This window comes from Molothrus ater, chromosome 2 (genome assembly GCF_012460135.2).
Source record: "Molothrus ater isolate BHLD 08-10-18 breed brown headed cowbird chromosome 2, BPBGC_Mater_1.1, whole genome shotgun sequence".
Classification (NCBI taxonomy): Eukaryota; Metazoa; Chordata; class Aves; order Passeriformes; family Icteridae; genus Molothrus; species Molothrus ater.
The window spans coordinates 439,954-463,391 of NC_050479.2; the positions used below are offsets into that span (position 1 = coordinate 439,954).

The window sequence follows — 23,438 nt, forward strand, 5'->3', positions numbered from 1 at the left end:
CTCAGCTGGCTCTTCCTCCTTAAATCACATCACCTGCAACCAGTGTGTGGGATTTAAGGTTGTTTTTATTTTAATTGCTCGCCCTCTGTGCAGCCCAGCACAGGAGAGCACTCCCAGGTGTGTTTGTAGGAGCTCCAAGGAAAGCTGGCTGTGGAGGCTGGGGGTTTGGATGGCTGGGGCTCATCCCTGGTTCACAAACACTCCCAGGTGTGTTTGTAGGAGCTCCAAGGAAAGCTGGCTGTGGAGGCTGGGGGTTTGGATGGCTGGGGCTCATCCCTGGTTCACAAACACTCCCAGGTGTGTTTGTAGGAGCTCCAAGGAAAGCTGGCTGTGGAGGCTGGGGGTTTGGATGGCTGGGGCTCATCCCTGGTTCACAAACACTCCCAGGTGTGTTTGTAGGAGCTCCGAGGAAAGCTGGCTGTGGAGGCTGGGGGTTTGGATGGCTGGGGCTCATCCCTGGTTCACAAACACTCCCAGGTGTGTTTGTAGGAGCTCCGAGGAAAGCTGGCTGTGGAGGCTGGGGGTTTGGATGGCTGGGGCTCATCCCTGGTTCCCTCAATGGTGACAGCTTCCCCCTGCAGATCCAGGGGGATCCAGACCCCCCTGCAGTAACATGGAAGTGGTGCCAGTATGCATTGCCCTGAGCCTTATTTCATTGTGCAGGGAATTCCTTCCTGGGGTCTGGCATCCACAGGGAGCTGGGTCCCTGTTCTGGCATCCTTGAGGCAGCTCAGGGATTGTGGTGTGGATTTATTTCCCCTCTTTCCTGCAGCAGCTCAGAGGTGGGCTCTGAATTCTGTGTTGGGTGGAGGCATTTTTGGGTGATGCCTCAGAGGGTGGCAAGGGCTGGGCTCTGGTGCAGGGCTGGCACAGGTTTGGTGGCTTTTCCTCTTTCTCAGCAGCTCCTCTTTCTCATCCTTGCTCCTTCTCCTGCCCTGTCTCTTGCTTCACTGATTCCTTCATCTCAACCCTTCTTGAGTCATCTTTGCTCCTATCTCAGTGCTTTAAAGAACAAGTTAAAACCACATCCTGATCGTGTTGGTGCCCAAGGCTGCAGGACTGTGCCCAGGGCTGTTCCTGTGTGTGCCTGGAACACCTGGAGCTGCCCTTAACCCCAGGGAGCCTCCTGTGGCACAAAGTCAGGCTGAGGAAGCGGGGCTGCAGCCACAGCCTGGTGTCTGTCATTGATTCCAGAGGGGAGAATGTGAATTTCTGGCTGAGGAGGCTGTGCCCAACCCTGTCTGTCCTTGCCATCCCAAGGCCCAGGGGTTCATTGAAAGTGAATCCTTTGCTGCAGAACCTCTGCCTTGGGAAGTGCTGGGTTTGGGCTTGAACCCAGCATGAGGGCTTTTGTCCTGTGAGCAGGAGGAGGCCTCAGTGGAGCTGCGAGGAGCTCAGTGATGCCTTATCCTGCAGGGTGGGACAGGCTGGGTCTCTGTCCTTCCACGCACCTGGGGCAGTTCATGGGGCACAGCGACCCGCTTTGCTCTCCTTCCTTTGATAAAATGCCTTGTAAAGGAGATGTTGCTGTTAAATTCAGTCCTTCGAGGGGTTCACTGAATAGAAATTGCACCTGTGAGCAGCAGCTTTGGGTTGGGTGAGGGAGATGAAGCAGTTGTGGGAACACTTGGAGGCTCTGCCAGGGAAAAGTCCATGTTCTTCCCCAGCTCAGCTGGAAGCACAGCCTCGGCTTCCTTCGGGAATGGAACTCATCTCGAGGAATTGCCATTCTGAGAGCTGGAAAAATCGTGTTTTGGCAGCAAAGTGGCCTCATGTGGAGAAGGAGGAGGAGCAGGGCAGTGCTGGGGCTGCTGGGGAGCTCCTGGCTCCCTCCAGCTCATTCCCTTCCCTGCTTGGCCCAGAAACTTGGAGTAATGCTCAGCTGGATCAGAGAGAGGCTCTTAATTTAATTTCTTGTTAGATTTATTTATTTGCTGCCTTGGAAAGCAGCGGTCTCCATGTCTGCTGTGCCCCTGGGGTGGTCCCTGCCTGCAGCAGGGTGCAGGGGGAGCTGCTGGGGCTGCAGCTCCTGCCCCAAACCCTGCTTTGGATTGTCCTTTCCCACCACGGGGCAGGGATACACACACCCACGGGGAAGGCAGCAATCCCTCTGTCCTTTCCATCCTTTGCTCTCAGGAGGGCATGGAGTAGAAAATGTGTGAGGAAGGAGCCTCCTGACATCCCTTGTGGTGCAGCTGCAGGGTCTGGGATGCTCTGGTGGGCCTGGAGCAGAGCCCCATCCCAAGAGGAGTGAGAAGGAGAAGCACTTTGTGTTTCTGTGGCCTGCTCAGCTGGTGCTTGGCTCATGGGCTGCCTGAGTGTGTTGGTACGCACAATTCCTCGTGGGAGCTCTCTCCTCCTTGGGGCAGGGGCTGGAGGGATGGGTGGGGGTCTGGGGACAGCCCAGGGCAGCTGAGGTACCCTCCAGGGAGGTGTGGTTCATGAGCTGCCGGCCAGCTGGGGAGGGAGGGGAGCTCAAAGGCCATCCTGGTGTTTAGGGGCTGCCCAGGGAGCTTTGCAGTGCCCAGCCCTGCAGGTGTCCCCTGCAGGTGTCCCCTGCAGGTGGCACTGAGTGCTCTGGGCTGGGGACAAGGTGCCCATGGGGCACAGCTGGCACTGCATGGGCTGGCAGGGCTGGGCCAGCCCCAGGGATTTGGGGATTTGTTAGTAAAATATCCCTTTCTGTGAGCTGGTGGCTGAACAGCAGCACTTGCCTGGGGTTATCCCTGTCCTGCTGCTTGTCCCACTTGGAGGCTGTGCTGGCAGTGCCTCGTGTCCCTGGTGCTCCCAAGCCCAGGGGCAGTGCCAGCCCTGGCCGCCCTTCGGTGCTGGACTGTGCCCAGCCTGGCATTCTGCTCCCCAGAGCCCTAATTGCACAAACTGATTAGTGTTAAAAAAGCTGTTTCCTCCATTAATTAGCTTTGCTTTCAATCCAGAGAGGGAGAAATCAACTCCTGGCAGGCAGGAGAGTTGTGGCTCTCCCTGGGCAGCTCTGGGTTGCCTCTGGAAAGGCCCTTTGGGACCAGGGTGGTTCCTGTTCTGGCTGGCCCAGCTGTGTGGGGCCCTGCTGTGGGTAACTGCAGGGCCAGGAACGTTCTGGAAACAGGAGCTGGGACCTTCACTGCTCTTGGGTGAGGGTCTGGGGATCCCCCTGCCCCCAGCTGGAGAAGGAGATTCCATTAGCCCTCCTTGTGTCAGTCAGGGCCCACTGGGGAGAAATCCTTCCCTGGCAGGGTGGGCAGGCCCTGGCACAGGTGCCCAGAGCAGCTGGGGCTGCCCCTGCATCCCTGGCAGTGCCCAAGGCCAGGCTGGGCACTGGGGACAGTGGGAGGTGTCCCTGCCATGGCAGGGGTGGGATGGGGTGGACTTTAAGGTGCCTCTAAGCGCAGTCCAGTGTGGGATGCTGTGACTGATGGGGGTTTTGGCCTCTTTTCTGCCTTCTCCTGTTACCAGGTGCAGCTCTGGGACCTGCTGCTTCCCCCTCCTGCCCTTGAGGCTCTCTTTGCTGCTGGAATTTGGGGATGTTTCCTGTGGAGGCAGCGCTGTCCTGCTGAGTCTGCTCTGCTCCCATGGCTGATCCATGCTGGGCTCTCTGGGACGCTTTAATTTTCCCTCACCTTCATTTCCCCAGCCCCTGCAGCCCTGCCTGATTAATTCTGTGGCACCTCCAGAGCTCCGGTTCAGTTTTAGGAGCTGGTGCTGGCAGGGACAGGGACTCTTTAATTAAAGCCATTGCTCTGTCACTCCTGCAGCACATGGGAGCCTTGAGGAGCTCCTGCCTCACGCTGTGCCAGGGCCTGCCCACCCTGCCAGGGAACAATTCCTCATTGCCAAGATCCCACCCAGCCCTGCCCTCTGGCACTGGCAGCCATTCCCTGGGTGCTGTCCCTGCAGGCCTTGTCCCCAGTCCCTCTGCAGCTCTCCTGGAGCCCCTGCAGGCCCTGCCAGGGGCTCTGAGCTCTCTGCAATAATCCTGATAATACAATTCATGGCAGGGGCTGATGGCAGGGCTGTGCCCACGAGCTTGTCCTGGCCCAGGTGCCCGGCCCTGCAGTGCATGGAAAACCTTGAGAGGAGCAAGAGAAGTCACAGGGGAGCCATGCCTGATTGTGTCCCAGGACTGTCCCTGCCTGCTTGTTCTCCCTCTGTGAAATAGTACCGGGGTGCTTGTTTGTTTGGATTATGGACCTATTTTTAAGTAACCTATTTTTTCCACTTTGGAAAATGCATTAACTCACTGTGTGGCACAGACATCTGTGGGGTTTGACTTTGGGAACCACCAAGTGCTCCTTGGAAGTCTCTCACCACCACCCTGAGGGGGAGAGGGGTTGCCTCTAGCATATGTATATATATATATATATATATATATATATTTGTGTATATGTTTTTATCCTCACCTTGCTGAGGTTTGCCACAAGAGGCATTTGCAGGATGCAGGGAGGCAGCTCCTTGGAAGTGCTCTTTATCCCACCAAGGAGCTCTGGGCGTTCTCAGTCCCACCACCCCTTCACCTCCTCTGGGCTTTGGGACTTGCTGATCCCCGCAGCTCTCAGAAAGTGGAAGCAGCAGCAGTGCAGTTGGGAACGGGGATGTTTGGTAACACACACACACGTTTTGCAGGAAAAGGCACTATTTTTGTAGCCCAGTGTTTGTTTTTCCCTGAAGGATGGCGTTTTAAGGTCAGTTTAATTCTTCTCTGCAGGTTTGGAGCTCCGGTGCCGTAAATTCGGCTGTTCTGGGAGGATAAGAACGCAATAAACAGGAGAACTTGAGGAATGTTCCTCTCTGAGTTACAAAGGAACAGCTTGCTGCTTGGAACAGCCTGCCCCTTCCTAGGCAAGGGAGGCTTTGGATTGCAGGAAAGGCAGGAATAATTCAGGATTAAAGCTGCTAAGCAATGCATGTGTTTAGATCTGTAAGAGTGCCAGGACATAATTAATGGGTGAGTAAGCCAAAGGGAAAAAAAAGTAATTTTTTTAACTGGCTAGAGATGGATGGAGGATAGAAACGAATTTTTGGGGGGACAAAAATAATTCTGGAAGTGTTCTGCTCCAAGCAGCTGCTGTTGTTCGGGGTGCCTGGGTGGGTTTGTTCTGGAGTTTGGCAGCTGGAGGGTAAAAATCCAGGTTTGGCACCTTGTGCTGGCCTGAAGGCCTCGTGCTTGTCACAGAGCAGCTCCAGGAGTGCAGGTGAAGTGAGGAGAGCTCCAGGCCAGGCAGACTGTGGAAGGGTTCTTCCCTCTTAATCCATGTGTGATGCTTTTCCCACCTGCTGGGGCTGAGCTCAGGGGTTGCTGCTGAGGGAACTGATCCCATCTCAGGCAGGGCAGATCCTGCTGGAGCTTCCCAGCTTCCTCCTCCGGTTGGCATTTCTGGAGCTGGATCCAAGTCCAGGGATGAAGTGTTGCTGGGGAAGTGGCTGATGGAAGGTCTGAGCACCTCAGAGTGTTTGGGGAAGGTGACAGCAGTTTGGTGTTCCTGGGGTTTCGCAGTGGGTCTGGGCTGTAAACTGCAGAATCGAGGAGATCTTTTCCAAACCTGTGGAAAGGATCAGGAAGGACTTGTCCATGGCATGCTTTTATCTGTGTGGTGTGTGGATCCAGGTGGCTCTGCCCGGGGGCTCAGGGTGCTTTGTCCCCAGCCAGGACTGGGGCACAAACCCAGCACAGCTGCTGATGCTGCCCGGGGATCTGGGGGCTTGGGTTGTGCCAGGCTCTGCCAGAGCAGCCCCAGCTCTGCTTTGTGCTGTTACCCAGGGTCTCAGAGCTGTTATCTTCCCAGCTGCCTCCTGGAGCCCAGGCTGGCTCTGTCCCGAGAGGGGTGAGTGCGTCCTGCAGGGCTGGCAGGGTGAAGAGGGCCCTCAGCTTCCTCAGGGAGTGCCACTCCTGCAGCCTGGCCTGCTGAGAGTCAGTTAATTCAGCTGTGTCCTGGAGGGCCTCTGGATGGAAGAGGGCATGCTCCAGAAGTGTGGAACTGGCAGGTGCGGAAGCCAAGTTGGAATGGTGCTGCTTTTGTGGGAATGGTGATGGCAGCACGCCTGGCAGAGGGATCTCTTGGTGGGGCAGTGATGGGGGCTGTCCTCATCCCACCTCCTCCCACCATGGGTGTTATCCTGTGCCACCCCAGGGCTGTCCCCATCCCATCCCATCCCTGCCCTCCTGGCTCTGCTCCTGCTGCTCTCAGAGGTTTCTCATGGACCACACTGTTTCCTGGACATTTGCACGCTGGGTTTTGGAGATAAACAGGTTTTCCTGTTCATTTCATTTTCTGTATCATTAAGATAAAAAGAGGGTGGAAAGGGATGTTTGGGGGCATTCAGTGCTGTTCTCCCACACTGCAGGATGATTCCTAGAGAAGTTTTCCTGACAGCAATTGCTGTGAAAAGTGGGGTCGCTGGTTATTTTTTCTCCCATCTTTTATTTTTCTTCTTGGGAAAGGAGAAAAAATGTTTGATGCTTCAAAGGGTGAGGCTCAGCCCTTGGAGTTTGTCACGTCCTTAACGGGAATGTCTGGCATTCCTGTGCCATCCTGCAGATGGATATCTTCAGAGGTGTGCTGGATGGGGCACTGCTCTCCCTGCCACCCCTCCCTCCCCGAGGGCTGGCTGGGGGGATGCTCCAGTGGCACTGACCCCTCTGGAGCTCCCTGGGCAAGGGACAGTACAGGAGCTCCCTGGGCAGGGGACAATACAGGAGCTCCCTGGGCAGGGGACAATACAGGAGCTCCCTGGGCAGGGGACAATACAGGAGCTCCCTGGGCAGGGGACAATACAGGAGCTCCCTGGGCAGGGGACAACTCAGGAGCTCCCTGGGCAGGGGACAATACAGGAGCTCTGGGCAGGGGGGTAGGACAGAGCTCAGGACAGGACAGAGCTCAGGACACAGCTCAGGACAGGACAGAGCTCACTTGCTTCTGGCCAGAGCCTCCTGCTGTGGAGAACTTGTCCAGCTGGTTTGTTTTTCATCCCGGGGCTATTTTCAGTGCTCAGCCTAACAAGGTGAAATGGCTGAGATGCTTTCCTGTCCCTGGGACTCTGCTGGGAGGAGGTGTCCTGCTATCCCAGTATGCTGCTGTCCCAGTGTCCCAGCTCATCCCAGCCAGCTCGGCAGTACCTTTGGCTCTTGGCTGTGCTGGCAGCACTCAGGGCTTTGGAGGAGCCATCCTGGCTCTGCACGGGCACCCAGAGCACAGGGAGCCCCAAGTCCCAGCAGTGTGATGGCCCTGGTGCCCTCCTGAGGCTGGGAACGTGGCAGGATCCAGGACAAAGCTGAGCTCTATGTGGGAGAAGCAGCAGGAAAGCCAGGATCAGCCCAGGCCTGCTGTGCCCACAGGGCTGTGCTCTCTTGGGTCCTGCAGGAGCACTGGAACTGGGGTGGAGGTTGCCTGAGCTGTAGGAAAAGGGGACATTTCACCCCAGCTCATCCTTACTCCCCCTGCGGTGTGTAATGGGTTCCATCTCATGATTCCTTTGGGGTTGGGAGAAACTCCAGCTGCTGTTCACTCAGGGAACAGGAATTGTTCAACCAGACCCAAGTCTTGCTCTGTGGTTCAAGCTCAGGTGGCTTCTTCAGCATCTGCCAAACACCTGTGCTGGGAATGCCACTCCCAACTCCTTGGAGTTCCTCACGGGCCCTGGATGTGTAACTTCATGGTGCTGTGGGATGTGGAAGCCCCAGGCTTCCTGTTCCTGAGGCAGGAGTAACGTGCAGAGATGTCACTGTTGTGCAGGAGGTCACCTGGCAGAGCAGGGACTCGAGACCCTCCCCAAGGGCAGCGTGGTGGCACATCCAGCATTCCCAGGAAGGCTTCACTGACACCTGCCCTGGCCCTGGGAGTGAATCCAGCACCTTCTGTTTCCCAGAGAAACAAGGGAATTTGTGTTGGAAAGGAGGAGGAAAAAAGGCTTTTGTTCACTAGAGTCATTGTGTGAGCCTTGGTAGAAATACTTGTGAAGGCATTGGTGCACAGGGTGAGAAAGGGCTGGGTTTACTGGGGGCTATCCTGGAATTATTTAGGTTGGGAAAGCCCTTGCAGAGTTCAACTAAGCCATGTCCCCAAGTGCCACATGCACAGCGCTGTTAGATCCCTCCAGGGATGTGATTCCACCCTTGCCCTGGCAGCCTGGGCCACTTGGAATTGGTTTGGGCAAGAATTTTCAGGGAAGCTGCAGGGAAGTTCCCTGTTTGCAGCAGAGGAGGAAGGAAAGAAAGCTTGTGGCTCCTTTTCCCCTTTATGCTGCTGCTGGAAAGAATATTTTCTGCCTGGAGGGTATGGAGTGTTTTTTAACCTGAATTAATGAGGTATTAAAGAAGATCCAGAGGAGTCTGGGCTCATCCTCCTGAGTCACCTGAGTGTTTGTGTTAGGATTTGGCAGGGAGCTTCCCTGGTAGCCAGAGTTATCCCTTTGGTAAACACAGGCCTTCAGCGTGGCTGTGGCTGGTACCGAGTCAGCACAGCCCAGCCCAGCAGAAATCACCCAGAATTTCACACTCTGACCCGAGCTTTGCAGCCCAACATCCCCAAGTGTTGCTGCTCAGACCCCAGGGCCGCTGCTCCTCTGGTCCTGGAGGAGCTGCAAGGAATTAACCCTGAATAATGAGTTTGAAGAGTTGGATTTGAGAGAATGCAGAGCTCTCTGCAGATGGTTTGGTTTGCTGGTGCCTCCTTGGCTCTGGGAGTGGACAGGGCTTAGGAGGGATTTCTCTGTGGCCTAACGATGGCTAAACTTAGTCCTGTGTGTTCTGGCTGGGCACGGAAGTGCTGCAGAGGTGACACTTCTGCTCTTGGGAAAGAAATACCACCAGTAGAGTCAGTGGCTGTGGCCTGTGCTGGTACTGGGCAGGAGAGCTGATAGAGAGAAACTCAGCTTCCTTTTTGGGGTTTTGGGGACTTTTTTTCAGATCAGCTGATGTAGCCTGAAGATACAAGATTTACATGAAAAAGTAACATTTATTTTTCCTTACAAATGCTTTTTTCCCTCCAAGTGAAGTGTCCAAAACTCTGGGCAAATAAAGCTTCCAGCCAGGTGATTTGGGAGTGGGATGGGCTCTGCTCTCCTCCAGCCCTAAACCCCCCTCCCTGGGCTGACCCCACAGCAGAGCTGCTCCAGTTTGGGAGTCCCTGCATAGGAGGGACCTGGAACTGCTGGAGAGAGACCAGGGGAGCCCCGGAGCTGCTCCAGGGCTGGAGCCCCTCTGGAGCCAGGCTGGGAGAGCTGGGCTGGTTCAGCCTGGAGAGGAGCAGCTGCAGGGAGAGCTCAGAGCCCTGGCAGGGCCTGCAGGGGCTCCAGGAGAGCTGCAGAGGGACTGGGGACAAGGCCTGCAGGGACAGCACCCAGGGAATGGCTGCCAGTGCCAGAGGGCAGGGCTGGGTGGGATCTTGGCAATGAGGAATTGTTCCCTGGCAGGGTGGGCAGGCCCTGGCACAGGGTGCCCAGAGCAGCTGGGGCTGCCCCTGCATCCCTGGCAGTGCCCAAGGCCAGGCTGGGCACTGGGGCTGGGAGCCATGGAAAGTGTCCCTGCCGTGGCAGGGGTGGCACTGGGTGGGTTTCAGTGTCTCTTTCAAGAAGACACCAGGTGCAGGTTTTTTTAGAATTTAACTTTTAAGCTGTTCATGACAATAATAATGTTACGTTTTTTTCAAGTGTTATTTTTTGGTTTTTTTTTTCCAGTAATGAAATTTTATTTTTAATTTGCACATGGAATGCTGCTGTTTTCTCAAGTTTGGTGGCTGATGTCATGCAGAAAGTCTCGGTCCCTCCCACTGTGTTTGGGAACAAGAATCTTTTTAAATAAGTCAAGGCCACTCTCTGTGATTTGGAGCACATCTCCGAGGCAGCCTCAGCTTGCTGGAAGCTGTGCTGGTCTGTAATTAACTCTGCTAAACAAAGTGTTCTGTGCCCATGGCAGCCACAGACACTGTGCTGCATTCCCAGGGTGGTCCCAAACCCTTCCCAGCTGCAGTTTGGGGCAGTTTGAGCTGTCTGTCCTGTGGTCTGTGTGCTCTGCTGAGGGGCTGCTCCGGGTGACAGAGCCGTGACTGCCGGGGCACTGCTCCCACGGAGAATATTCCAGTGCAGCTGCCAGCCTCGGCATGGGAACAAGGAGAGGGCTCCCAGAGCCCCGTCCATTGAGGAGAGGGCTCCCAGAGCCCCGTCCGTGCAGGAGAGGGCTCCCAGAGCCCCGTCCGTGCAGGAGAGGGCTCCCAGAGCCCCGTCCATTGAGGAGAGGGCTCCCAGAGCCCCGTCCGTGCAGGAGAGGGCTCCCAGAGCCCCGTCCATTGAGGAGAGGGCTCCCAGAGCCCCGTCCATTGAGGAGAGGGCTCCCAGAGCCCCGTCCATTGAGGAGAGGGCTCCCAGAGCCCCGTCCGTGCAGGAGAGGGCTCCCAGAGCCCCGTCCATTGAGGAGAGGGCTCCCAGAGCCCCGTCCGTGGAGGAGAGGGCTCCCAGAGCCCCGTCCATTGAGGAGAGGGCTCCCAGAGCCCCGTCCGTGGAGGAGAGGGCTCCCAGAGCCCCGTCCATTGAGGAGAGGGCTCCCAGAGCCCCGTCCATTGAGGAGAGGGCTCCCAGAGCCCCGTCCATTGAGGAGAGGGCTCCCAGAGCCCCGTCCGTGCAGGAGAGGGCTCCCAGAGCCCCGTCCATTGAGGAGTGGGCTCCCAGAGCCCCGTCCATTGAGGAGAGGGATCCCAGAGCCCCGTCCATTGAGGAGAGGGATCCCAGAGCCCCGTCCTTCCAGGAGAGGGCTCCCAGAGCCCCATCCGTGCAGGAGAGGGCTCCCAGAGCCCCGTCCGTGCAGGAGAGGGCTCCCAGAGCCCCGTCCGTGCAGGAGAGGGCTCCCAGAGCCCCGTCCTTCCAGGAGAGGGATCCCAGAGCCCCGTCCTTCCAGGAGAGGGATCCCAGAGCCCTGTCCATGGCTCTGAGCCCCCTCAGCTCTGGGTTTGTGCTTTGTGAGGCAGGGCCAGGGCCGTGAGGGGAGGGAGAGCTGCGCTGCTCCCAGAGCAGACCTGCAGCTCTGCTGGGCACTGCTCCCGTGTGCAGAGCTCCCACCTTCTGCCCCCCTGTGTGCCTGCAGGATTTATGGAGCGCTGAGGAAGGCGCCTGAGGAATTTATTTGTTTGCCCTTGGAGTGCTGCTCCGAGCACTGCCTGTGCCGCGGGTCCCTGCGGGGCCGGCGGCTCCAGGACGGGCCCTCACACCACGGGCCCTCACACCAGCCCGTCCCTGTGCCGTTCCCTGCCCGGTGATTTATCCCCTCCCTGAAGCTCCGGGGGGCATTGCCTTAGCGAGGCACTGCCTGTGGGAAGGATCTGTTTGTTCGGCCCGGTGCTGTGCGGGCAGAGCCAGCCCTGCTGGCCTGGCTGCTGCCGGGGCGCTCGGCATGGCGCGTTCCCCCTCAGCGCGGGGGAACCACGGCGAACGTGGATTGTGAGGCTGTGGGGAAAGCAGCAGCACAGTGGGGTCTGGGTGTGCTGTGGGACAGGTGGAAAAGAAGCACCTGGAGTCCCCATCCCAGGCCCTGAGGGGTACATGGGGCAGTAAAAGGTGCGTGTGCAGGTACGTGGTACAAGGGATGGAGGGCAGGGATGGATCAGGAGTTCTTGGCAATGAGGAATTGTTCCCTGGCAGGGTGGGCAGGCCCTGGCACAGGGTGCCCAGAGCAGCTGGGGCTGCCCCTGCATCCCTGGCAGTGCCCAAGGCCAGGCTGGACACTGGGGACAGTGGGAGGGGTCCCTGCCATGGCAGGGGGCACTGGATGACTCTGAGGCCCCTCCCAACACAAACCAGTTTGGCATTCCATGGCTGGGCTGTCCCAGTCTGACTCCCAGTGACTGGGGTTTGGAAAATGCCCCTTTCCAGCCTCAGCTTCCCCTAAAACCAACTCCTTTCTGCACAGGGCTCAGAACAAGGGCACGTTTCAAACCCCGCAGTGCCTCTCCAGCTGCCTGGGGGAAGCCACAGCTAAACCATGGTTTAGGAATGATGGGGAAAAGGTGAGCTGCCCTTCTGGGGGAACCCCAGATCTGCTCAAATTTGAGGATTTTCTGGACATTCTACACTCGGTGTTCCCAGGTGACTCTGGGCAGTCTCAGGGAGGGTTAAGCTGGGTTTAGCACAGGCAGAGGAGGAGCAGCTGTGGGGTGGCACTGGAGCTGGGCTAGGGAAAGGTTTGGGGGTTTCCTTCCTTGAGTTTTTGCTTACACAACATCACTTTAAAGTGCTGAACTGCATCGGGGTTGCATCACACCAGAGCTCTTCCCTGTGTGCTGGTGATGAAGAGTCTGTTGTTCAAGGAGTTCCCAGGTTGTCTTTTGAAGCCTCTTTATTACTTCAAAGGCCCTGAAGGATCTTGGAAAGTCTGTGTTCAGGGAAGGAGCATCTGAGGTTTGGGATCACTGTGAAATCCCTGCTGTTCCTAAAGCACAAGTGGCCATGTGTCTCCTGGTCCTCAGGAAAGCCAGGTGTGGGAGCTGCCTGTCCATGTGGAATTTTCAGACCAAGGGTGAGGTTTCAGGAGCTGCTGAGCTGATGGAATCACCACTGTCATCTCTGGAAAGCATTCCCTCCATCCCTCCTTCCCTCTTCCCCTGCTCCCTTCTCCCTTCCCCCTTGACTGCACAAGAGGGAACGGCCTCAGGCTGGGCCAGGGCAGGCTCAGCTTGGACAGCAGCAGCAATTTGCCCATGGAAAGGGAGCTCAGGCCTTGGCAGGGGCTGCCCAGGGAGCTTTGCAGTGCCCAGCCCTGCAGGTGTCCCCTGCAGGTGGCACTGAGTGCTCTGGGCTGGGGACAAGGTGCCCATGGGCACAGCTGGCACTGCATGGGCTGGCAGGGCTGGGCCAGCCCCGGGGATTTGGGGATTCCCTTCTGCTTTTGGCAGCTCCTGCTCTACCCCCCAGGTTTCATTGCCTAGAGGTGACAGACACCTTGTGTTTTGTGTCACCTTTTGCTGCCCCTGCACTGCCAGGACCCTGCTGGGATGAGGAGCCTCAGGGTTCCAGTGCTGCTCTTGGTCTGTATCTGTTCTAGAAAGTTCCTCTTTCCCTGATCACGCTCAGAAAACAGCCACTTTAGGAGGTGTTTTTTATTTGAGGGGTGAATCTCCCCACTGCCTCCTCCAAAAGTAGCATTTCCATCTTCCAGTGTAGCAAAGCATAAAATTCACAATTTCATCCTGATTCCACAGTGACTCATTTCAAGACTTTCTTTTTAAATTGTTTTTTTAGTAACAACCTTTTCAGTGAGGCAGCTCCAGGCAGGCAGGGCTCATTCACTGCTGGCACGGTGCCACTCAGAGCTGGGGGGGCTTCTCATTTCCCCATTGGATCAAAAACCAGCAGTCTCACTTTGGGGCACAAGTTTAGAATTCAGGAACACCTGCCTTGTAGCAGCACGTTTGGGATCATTGCTCTTTGCCCATCCCATCCATGGGGGATTTTTTTCTACCTGAGGGAGTGGCTGGGGCTGGGCCTGGAGGGATTTGGGTTGGATTTCAGGGCAAGGTTCTTGCCCAGAGGGTGCTGGCACTGCCCAGGCTGCCCAGGGAATGGGCACGGCCCCGAGGCTGCCACAGCTCCAGGAGCCTTTGGCCAGCGCTGCCAGGGATGCCCAGGCTGGGGTTTGGGGGGTCTGGGGCTGGCACTGGGGGATCCCTGGGGGTCCCTACAGCTCAGGATATTCTGGGATTCTCTCATTCTCCTGGTCTTGATGTAACCCAAAGTGCTCATGTCTGGCTGGCAAGGAAGGGAAAGTACTTTCAAGCTGCTGTTTTCCTAATGTGAGTGATCTTTGCCTGCTAGAACAGGGATTTATTTTCATTTGTGCTGCTGGTGCTGCCCCTAAGTTGCTGCTTGTCACAGTCTGCCACCCCACGTGCTGCGTGGTGTCCCCTGGCAGTGACTGGGCATGGGGAAAGGAAGTACCTGGGGTTTGGGGTGATCTTCTGTAGTGACATTTAGCGGTAAAAAGATGAGTGGGGTTTTGTGGGAAGAGTCTTTCTCCTCCCCATGTGTGAGTGGAGGTCAGGGTTCCCCCTGGGGAGCAGTGTGGCCGCTCTGCTGCAGCCTGTCCTGCAGAGAGATGTCACTTTCTTCCTGTTTACCTCTAACCCCTTGTCCTGCCATGTCACTGAGCTTGTCCCATGTGGGATCTGGTGGCATTCCATTGCTGGGGCACTGCACAGGCGGTGCCTGGCACATCCAGGATCTTGTTCTTCTTCTGGGACTCCCACTGTGGCCGTTTGTGCCTGGAACTGAACCGGCCCCTGAGCACCAAGAATAAGAACTTGGCTTTTTTGTGGACTTGTGTTATTCACAAACTCCTTCCTCCTCCTTTCCTCTGCCTTCTTCCCATGCCTTTGGCTTTCTCCTCCTCTGTGTGCCAGGATCCACATCTGCCTTGGGTCTCCCTTTGCTGCTATCCTGATCCTTGTGGGAAGGGAATTATGCAGGAGAGTGGCTTTGGGAAGGGCTTTTATTCCCAAAGAAGTCAAGGTGATGGCTGCAGGCTGTTGTTGAGGTTGGATAATTGAGGTTAGGGATTTCCTGTGGGATGAGCTGTAGCAATCTGGGGACAGGCAGCACCTTGCCCTCTTGGAATCCTGTTCTTCAGTGGAAGGGAAGGACTTTGCTGGGAGAGGCACGAGCTGGCTGCAGCAGCGTGGGTGGCTTGGGAGCAGCTCATTCCTTCTGGCTGGAGGAAAAGCAGATTGTGCAGCATGTGCCATGGCCAAGGCAGAGGCTGTTGTCACCCTGTTTCCTGCTCTGCAGGGCTCCTGTGAACATGGGAATCATCAGTTCTTGGTGAGACACATGAGGGATTAATAAGGCTGGAATTGGGAGAAGCTGTCCTTGTACGGCAGCGTGGGAATGGTGCTGCTGCCCTTGGATTAATTGTGCAGAGTGTGTCTGGGAAGGGAGCAGGGCAGTCCTTTGAGCCTGGGCTGCTGGGGAGGAGGAGGACTAGGCCAGGAAGTGCAGGGAAGAGCCCTCCTGAAGGTCCACATTGCTCCTGGGGCCCTGGGCTTCCTCAGCCATCCTGTGAGGCTGTGAAGGTGAGACAGAACTGGGCTATGAGCCTGGATTTTGGGTCAGCTCTGAGCTCTCCATCCCAGGCCTCCTGCTTGGAATGGACATGGAGCTGTGGGAACAACTCCAGAGGAGGCCGGATGGGCTCCAGGAGATGGAGCCAGGCTGGGAGAGCTGGGGGTGCTCACCTGGACAGGAGCAGCTGCAGGGAGAGCTCAGAGCCCCTGGCAGGGCCTGCAGGGGCTCCAGGAGAGCTGCAGAGGGACTGGGGACAAGGCCTGCAGGGACAGCACCCAGGGAATGGCTGCCAGTGCCAGAGGGCAGGGCTGGATGGGGCTGGGAGCAGCCTGGGACAGGGGAAGGTGTCCCTGCCATGGCAGGGGTGGCACTGGGTGGGCTCTGAGGTCCCTCCCAGCATGAGCCTTTCTGCCATTCTGTGATTTCTCAGTAAATTCTGACAGCAAGAGAGGAATTCTGTACTTCTGTTACCTTGTCAGAGCTCCCACAATTTTTGCAACTCGAGCTCTTCCTGCTCCAGGTGTTCTTGGCCCAGAGCTGTCCTTGGAATGCTGGCCTTGGGCAGGCAGTGCTGCAGGGATGGATCTCCTGCCTCAGGGGTGGCGGGATGGAACAGCAGCAATGCTGGTGTGGGCTTTTCTTTGCCTTCTAAGCTTTCTTTGGCATCTTCAGTTTTTCAGGCAGGCATGACTCACTCATCCATTATGTGGTTTCCTGACTTTCAGATTTCTCTTTCACTCCATGATTATGGCTTTGGATCCCAGCGTGCAGCAGCCGGCGCTCGGCGCCGTGGGCTGGGGCTGCCTGGAGCGGTGACTCACGGCTGGCACGGGGGCTCAGGGGGACTTGGATTCCTTCCCACCCCTCACTGGGAGCCTGCCAGAGTACACTGAACAGAAGCTCTGGCTGCCCCTGGATCCCTGGAAGTGCCCAAGGCCACCTTGGATGGGGCTTGGAGCAGCCTGGGACAGTGGAAGGTGTCCCTGCCATGGCAGGGGGTGAGACTCGATGATCTTTGAGGTTCTTCCCAACCCAAACCATTTTGGGATTCTGTGAAAATTACTGGAGAGCTGGTGTGGGCCATGGGATAATCCTGTCTCTTTGCAGAGCAGGAATGTTGATCCTGGGTCCCTGAGAACTGGAGCAGGTGCCTTAGGATTGTCCAGTCCCGTGGATTCCTCTGGTGCCCAGCACTGCCAGGGCTCTGCAGAGCATTCCCAACACATGGAATCACAGAATCCTACAGTGGTTTGAGCTGGAAGGAACCACAAAGCTCATCTGCTGCCCCCCCTGCCTTGGGCAGTACACCTTCCACTATCCCAGGTTTCTCCAAATCCCATCCTTGGGACTTCCAGCCATCCAGGGGCAGCCACAGCTTCTCTGGGCAAAGGCCTCACCACTCTCACAGGGGAAAACCTCCCCCAGTCTCCAATCTAAGTCTCTTTTCTTACTTTAAAACCATTTTGCCATGTCCCGTTAGAGTCTGCCCGTGTAAAAAGTCCCTCTTCCATCAGTTTTGGATGGCCCTGGCTATGGCTGCAGTTCAAATGATTCAGTTTTGTTCCACACAGTGGGGCAGGAATGTGTCAGCACTCAGATTACTTGGTTAATGGTTATGAAGTAACCCAATCTCCAGTTATTTCAGCTCCTTAGAACTTCCCTGCCCACGGGATATTTTGGCTTCTGCTGCTCCTCAGAGAAGGCCCTGATGTGGTATTTTGGAGCTGCCGTGGGCAGAGCCGCTGTGCCTGACAGGGTGGTACCAGAACCACCTCTGTTATCTTATTTGTTCAGCCCAGGAGAAATGTCCCCCAGGCCTTGGGCTGAGGAAAGCACTCCGAGATCCCTGTGGCAGGAAATGGGTGAAGCTGGCGCTTGGAGGCCGGAGCACCCAGGCCAGGGTCCCCAGATCTGCTCTGGGGAGGTTTGGGAGCCACAGTGAGGGCGAAGTCATTCCCAAAAACTCTGCTGGACGCAGGGGGGTGTTCCCAGATAGAGGGGATCGTGTGCTGGGACAGCATGGGCAGGAGGGGTGGGCACTGCCTGGACAGGCAGATCCTGGGATGGGGATGGGGCCATGTGTTCCCACTCCAACACACACCAGCCTTGTGTTTTTGGGGTTGTGTGTGATTTGGGGGTGCATGTTGTTTTAATGGGGTGGAAAGAGCAAAGCACTTGATGAAAAGTAGGGTGACAGAGTTCTGGTGGGGAGCACTGGGTGGAAGCCAGGGATGAAAGGGCTGTGCTGCTGCTGCTGCAGGGAAGGGAAGGGGAGGATGTCTGGAAGCAATGGGCTGACATTAAATCAGTAAATTGGTGCATGGAGAGGATGAAAAAGGCTGATTGCACTCGGTGGTGAGAGAATTGATGGTAGTAAATAAATGCTGAACGTGTGCCAAGGAGAGGAGCCCATTTGGGGAAGGAATTTTAAGGTTTTAATTGAGTGTAAGTTCATGACTGTACAATAACCTCCCTTTGCTGCTTAATTCCTTCCTGTGGCTCTGTTCAGCTGTGGTGGTGCAGGAGGGCTCTGTGCATCACACAGGGCTTCCTCCTGCATCTGTGTGACCCTGTGTGGCTTTGTCATGCTGATCCTGAGGCAGGGGCACTCCCAGAACAGAGACAGCTTTGGCCCCAGGAGCTGGGTACAGCCTGTTTCCCTGGGCACTGTTATTAAATGGTTTGTGAGCATTTAGGGTTGGCCCTTCCAGCAGAGACACCCGAGGGCGTTGGTACTTCTTTGAAAGTCTCTTGGAGATCAAACAGTCCAACCTCTGCTTGGATTTACATTTTTTCTAGACTGTTTAATCTGACTTGGGTACAAGGATTTGGGGTTTTTTGCATTGTGCAAGGAGCTCCCTTAGAGGAAAAAAGTCTCCTTGAACTCCTGCTGAAACAGTCATTGAAGGTTGGAGCAGCCTGGGGCTGCCTGGGGGTGGCACTGGATGGGCTTTAAGGTCCCTCCCAACCCCAGCCAGTGTGAGATTCCATGGGGTGGAAAGCTGGCTGAGTTCAGTGAGTCCCTGCTGTCCCAAGGGTGATGGGAACCCCAGCAGGAGCATGGGGATAATTCCCCATTGAGCAGATACTTGAATGCTCTCCTTGGTCTGCTCTGAGCAAACTCCCCTCAGCTGCCAGGTCCTACATCCCAAAACTGCTGGGAGAGTCACTCTAGGAGTTTCTACACTAGAAGTCAGGTGGGAATGTGGATGAGGTCCGTGTTGGTCATGGAACAGGCTGGTTTGGGCTGGGAGGGACCTTAAATCCCACCCAGTGCCACCCCTGCCATGGCAGGGACACCTCCCACCGTCCCCAGTGCCCAGCCTGGCCTTGGGCACTGCCAGGGATGCAGGGGCAGCCCCAGCTGCTCTGGGCACCCTGTGCCAGGGCCTGCCCACCCTGCCAGGGAACAATTCCTCATTGCCAAGATCCCACCCAGCCCTGCCCTCTGGGTCGCTGCCTGCCCAGAGCAGGACTCCGTGCCCTGGCTCTGCACCTCCCAGGGAAGGAGTCTGCCAGGGAAAGTAGGTCAGAAGGAACAGGAGAACGAGCATGTGCTAAAATCCCGATTCTGTTTGGTAAATCCTTTTTTTTTTTTTTTTGACAGAAAGTATTTATATGTGAATTTCACGTGTGCTTGTGACCAAGTGTGGTGCGCTAGACCTGGAGTCTGACAGTTGTCTCTGTAGTAAACAAGCTGTCAGTGTCAGCTTGAAGTATAAAACCCCTCTGAGGACTTTCCTGACAGCGGGAATGGCTGGGTGCTCTCGCAGCTCCATCAGGCTCTGATGTTTGGGAATCAGAGCTGCAAACCCAGGATTATTACTGTGCCCTTTTAGCCTTGCTCTCTGTGCCGCTGCTCTGCAGCCTTGCAAGATGTCAGGGTTTCCAGGGTTCCCCTTGCTATTCCTTACCCCTCCAGAGGGAATGGAAATCTCTGGATACATCCCTCACAGCTTAGTGCCTTCGTTAAAATTCCTGAAGTTGTCCTTGGCGTTTTTTAGTTGAAACCCAGAGTTCCAGGGGAGGAACCCTGAGCACGGAAGTTCAACTGAGCCCTTGTTTACATGGGTGAAATATGTAAACAGTTCTTTTTCCCCAAATATAGGGCTTTTTTTTCCTTGGCTGCCCTCCCAATGTTTATAAAAGCCAGTTATGTAAATGCCAATTGTAATAATTAAGCTGCTGTTCAGTGCTGTCCCCAGGGCTGCTGCAGAGCTGGAAGCTGCAGAGGCTTGGGGCATTATTGGAGATAATGGGACCTTGCAGAAAGAAATCAAGGGAAATTAAACAAACAAAATCCTTGTTAGAGAGAATCTCCCATGAGAAAGGGAAGGTCTGGAATGAAGTGATGTTGCAGGGGAGCTCTGGAGATTGTCCTCTCCAGCCCTGCCCAGGCAGAGCTGCCCAGAGCTGCTGGTCTAGGGCCATGTCCCGTTGAGTTTTGGGTGGCTAATGGCTGGAGCCCCCCAAAACAAGAGTAACAAAACAAGTCTGGGTGACTTGTGCCAGCCAGGACCACCATAACACACATCTTTGTCATCTGTTACAAAACCACCCCAAACTGCCTTCCACGGTAGGTGAAAATGGCTTCAAATTGCACCGGGGAGGTTCAGGGTGGATACTGGGAAGAATTCCATAATGGAAGATGTTGTCCAGCCCTGGCACAGGTGCAGCCACATCCCTGGATGGATTTCACAGGTGTGGTGGCACTTGGGGACATGGTCAGTGGTGGCTTTGGCAGTACTGGGGAGCAGCTGGACTCGATGGTGTCCAAGGGCTTTTCCAAGCTCGATGGCTCAGTGAAATTCCAGCTCTGCTTTAGCACTTTGGCCTCAGGGTCCTTTGATGATCTGGGTGGGGGCACCTTTGGGGTGGCAGCAGGACCCCTGAAGCAGAGCTGCAGAGAGCCTTTGGATGGAAGGAGCAGCAGGAGGGACGGAAAAGGGGCAGAGTGAGGGATGTCAGGCCGGCAGGAGGGACAGAAGGACCAGCAGGAGGGATGGGAGGTGAGGAGGGATGGAAGGAGCAGCAGGAGGGCTGTGAGGCCGGCCCGTGTTGATGTGCCCCGGTTAATGGCCCATCGAGGACACCCCTTGGGAGGGACAAGGGACTCTTTGTTCTGCACGGCGGGGCAGATGCAGCCCGTGAGTCGATGGTGGGAGATAAAGAGCGGGCCTGGAGCCACCGAACAGGGGATGGAGACAGAAGGTTCCCGGTGACTCAGAGGGGTGGGGTGGGATGGAGGTGATGGTGGTGCTCCTCAGGAGTCACAGCCCTGCTGAGCACCGGGCAGGACCAGCAGGTGTCTCCTTGGGAAGCTGCTGGACCAAAAGTCAGGGCTGGACGTTCTGGAAAGGGAGATTTACTTAAACAAAGCCAATTTCTCACTCATTTTGAGGCTTTTGTTCGCTGAAGATGTGCTGGAATAGCCTGATTGCAGTATTCCAGCCCGGCTTGGAGCAGCCTGGGGCAGTGGAAGGTGTAGATGAGCTTTAAGGTCCCTTCCCACACAAAGGACGATTCTGTGCCATGATCTTCAGGCTTAATCTTCATCAGTCATAGGCAAAGTGGCCGGTGCTGGTCTTTGTTCCTTCATTTGGGTATTCCTGCAGCTGCAGCCCGTGGAGATAACAGGGCGAGGAAGGGAGATAACAGGGAGGGGAATGAACAGCCCGGAGTGGCTGCTGAAATGTTGGGACCATTCTGTTGTCACTTCAGGGTTGTCTGCTGATTAAATCACTTGTGCCCCATATTCAGGCTCCTTTTGGTCTTGATGAAAACAGCAGATTCCTCCCGGGTTTGGTTTGCTTGCTGTTGATGGTGCAGTTGATTATCAGCACCTGGCAGCTCTTGAAAGCCTTGTTTTATTGCTCTTGCTGCTGCTCTCAGTCAATCTTCATTCCTGGCATTTGTGCTGCAAATACCCGGGGGTTGTCCTTGGGGTGGCAGGAAATCAGGGCAGGATCCCCTCAGTCCTTGACTCCTCCAATCCTTCATCCCTTCAGGTCTCTTTCCCTGGTTTAACCCCTTGGACAGATGTGAGCCAAGGCTCAGAGTTCCATGGTCAGGAGTGGGTTAATCTGAATAAACCCACTTTTACAATAACACGACCTTCCCTTCCTAGAATCCAAACTTTGCTACAGCGTTGCCACGTTCTCCCCTGCAACAACAAGCGCAGGCTCGGAACAAGATAACCATGTCATATTTTGGGAGATATCGTTTAGCCTGGCTCCATTTTTCCTTCTGGAGTCATGTCCAAGGGCAGCATAAACACAGAGACCATTTCGTGTCCCTGCTCGCTGCCTTGGAGGTAATGGGAGCAGCCAGCACAGAAAGGCCCAGCCAAGTTCTGAGCCACCAGAGAGCTCTGCCAGGGTAGGAGAGGAGCCCCAGATGGCCCCAAATCAGCCCCAGGGCATCCAGTGTTCTTCCGAGGTCCATGTGGTTCTGGGTGTCCCTTCAGGAGCGGCCTGGGGCAGCAGAGAGCCCTGGGGGAAGGTTCCCAGTTCACTCACTGGTTTGGTCCCAGTGCACAGCACTGCTGGCTCCCCTGGCCGCATGGACAGACCTGAGTTAGCATGGAGTGAACCCCCCGAGGTTTGGGAGCAGCAGGGCACCAGCCCTGCCTCTGCAGGAGGCTGCATCATTGTCCAGCCCGCCTTGTCAGTGGGAAGCCATTCCCTTGTCCCCAGTCCCTCTCCAGCTCTCCTGGAGCCCCTTCAGGCCCTGCCAGGGGCTCTCAGGTATCTCCTCTCCAGGTGAGCACCCCCAGTTCTCCCAGCCCCTGCAGCACCTTGCACTTGGCCCTGCTGAGCTCCATGGCCTTGGCATGGTCCCAGCTCTCCAGCCTGCCCAGGTCCCTGAGGATTGCCCATCCCTGGGTCTCTGTCACTACCTGGCAGTGCCATAGAAGGGCTGGATCAGCCCTCTTTGGTGCTTGCATGGACTCAGGCACGCAGCAAAATGTAAAGTGTTAGTCTTAGAAAGTAGAAAGTTATGTGAAAAGCAGCCAGAAGAGCCTGTTCCATAATCAGGAAGAGGGAAGGGTTTTAATTGCCATGTTTTATAAACACACAGCTCTTCCTCCCCAAACGCCCTGACTGCTTGTGGTGCCAACACCAACAGCCTCCAAGGGAGACGTGGAGCTGGGGCTGTGGGCAGGAGGCAGCCCCTGCTGGGAGAATGGAGGGCTGGGGTGGGAGGGACACCCTGCCCTGGTGGGGCTGTGGGCAGGAGCCAGCCCCTGCTGGGAGAGCTGTCCTGGTGGGACTGTGGAGGGCTGGGGTAACAGGGGCACCCTGCCTTGTCCTGCCCTGCCCTGCTGGGGCCATGGGCAAGAGGCAGCCCCTGCTGGGAGAGTGGAGGGTTGGGGTGAGAGGGGCGCCCTGCCCTGCCCTGCCGGAGCTGGGGCCGTGGGCAGCAGCCAGCCCCTGCTGGGAGGGCTGCCCTGGTGGAGTGAGGAGGATTGGGGTGACAGGGGCGCCCTGCCCTGCCACGCTCTGTGGGCTGTGCTGGTGGCCCAGCCCGCTGTGGCAGCCTGGCCAGCTGCAGGGACACACCGGGGGTTGAGGGTCGGTGCTGCCGCCTGAGGGGGGGTCGGTGCTGCCGCCTGACGTGCTGCTGTTGCCCCACAGAGTTCTGCCGCATTGACAAGGCCCTGTGCCACGATGAGGACGAGCAGCTGAGCTTCGAGGCCGTGCGCAACATCCACAAGCAGATGGACGATGATGCCAATGGCAACGTGGACGTGGAGGAGAGCGATGAGGTCGGTGAGGGGCTGGGCTGTGCCCAGTGGGGCCTTGAGCAGCTGGAACGGGGGCTGGATGGAGTTAAGGGCAATAAAGTGGGTATTTACTGAAGGGCCTTCAAAGGCCACACCCTGGCAGGACCACAGCCACAGTCATGGCTCTGCCCAGGTGGCTCCAAGATGGAAGCAAAGAGGGCTTGGTCAGGAGATCTCACATTTTAATAAGCTTTAGTCCATTTGCATACAGGAGTTAACTGTCTGATTAATAGCTTCAAATGATGAAGTTTCATCCTCCTCGCTCGCTTGCCTGCCCTCCTCTTTTCACATTGTTTGTGCTTTGGGCCTGAAGTTTGAAGAGATTGTCCTTGAGTCTCCAGCTAGAATGGGGTAGTTTTGTCTTCCCCACCCTGTGAAAAGATCCAAGTAAAGAGGATAATACAAAGCTTAAGATAATTTAATATAACTCAATATAAAGCTAAAAGCTGGACACCAAAACAGAACAGAGAAACTTAAAACCCAAGGTATCACCAAGGCCTTGTCCAGCCCAGTGCTGGGGCTGCTCTCACAGTCAGGCTGCTGTGGCCAGGGCTGCACTTGGGCTTGGTGCCTCCTCCTCAGCACAGAGGAAGCCACACGTCACCTTGAGATGATC

General features: G+C 56.2%; 1 protein-coding gene across 1 annotated transcript in view; it reads left to right on the forward strand.

Moving 5' to 3' along the window:
* The window catches only part of STIM1 (stromal interaction molecule 1), a 52,427-nt gene that overhangs the window by 2,737 nt on the left and 26,252 nt on the right, over positions 1 to 23,438 (forward strand). The window contains exon 2 of the mRNA XM_036384295.2: positions 22,674 to 22,804. Within this exon, the coding sequence (XP_036240188.2) occupies positions 22,674 to 22,804 (131 nt within the window). The remainder of the gene's footprint in view (positions 1 to 22,673; positions 22,805 to 23,438) is intronic.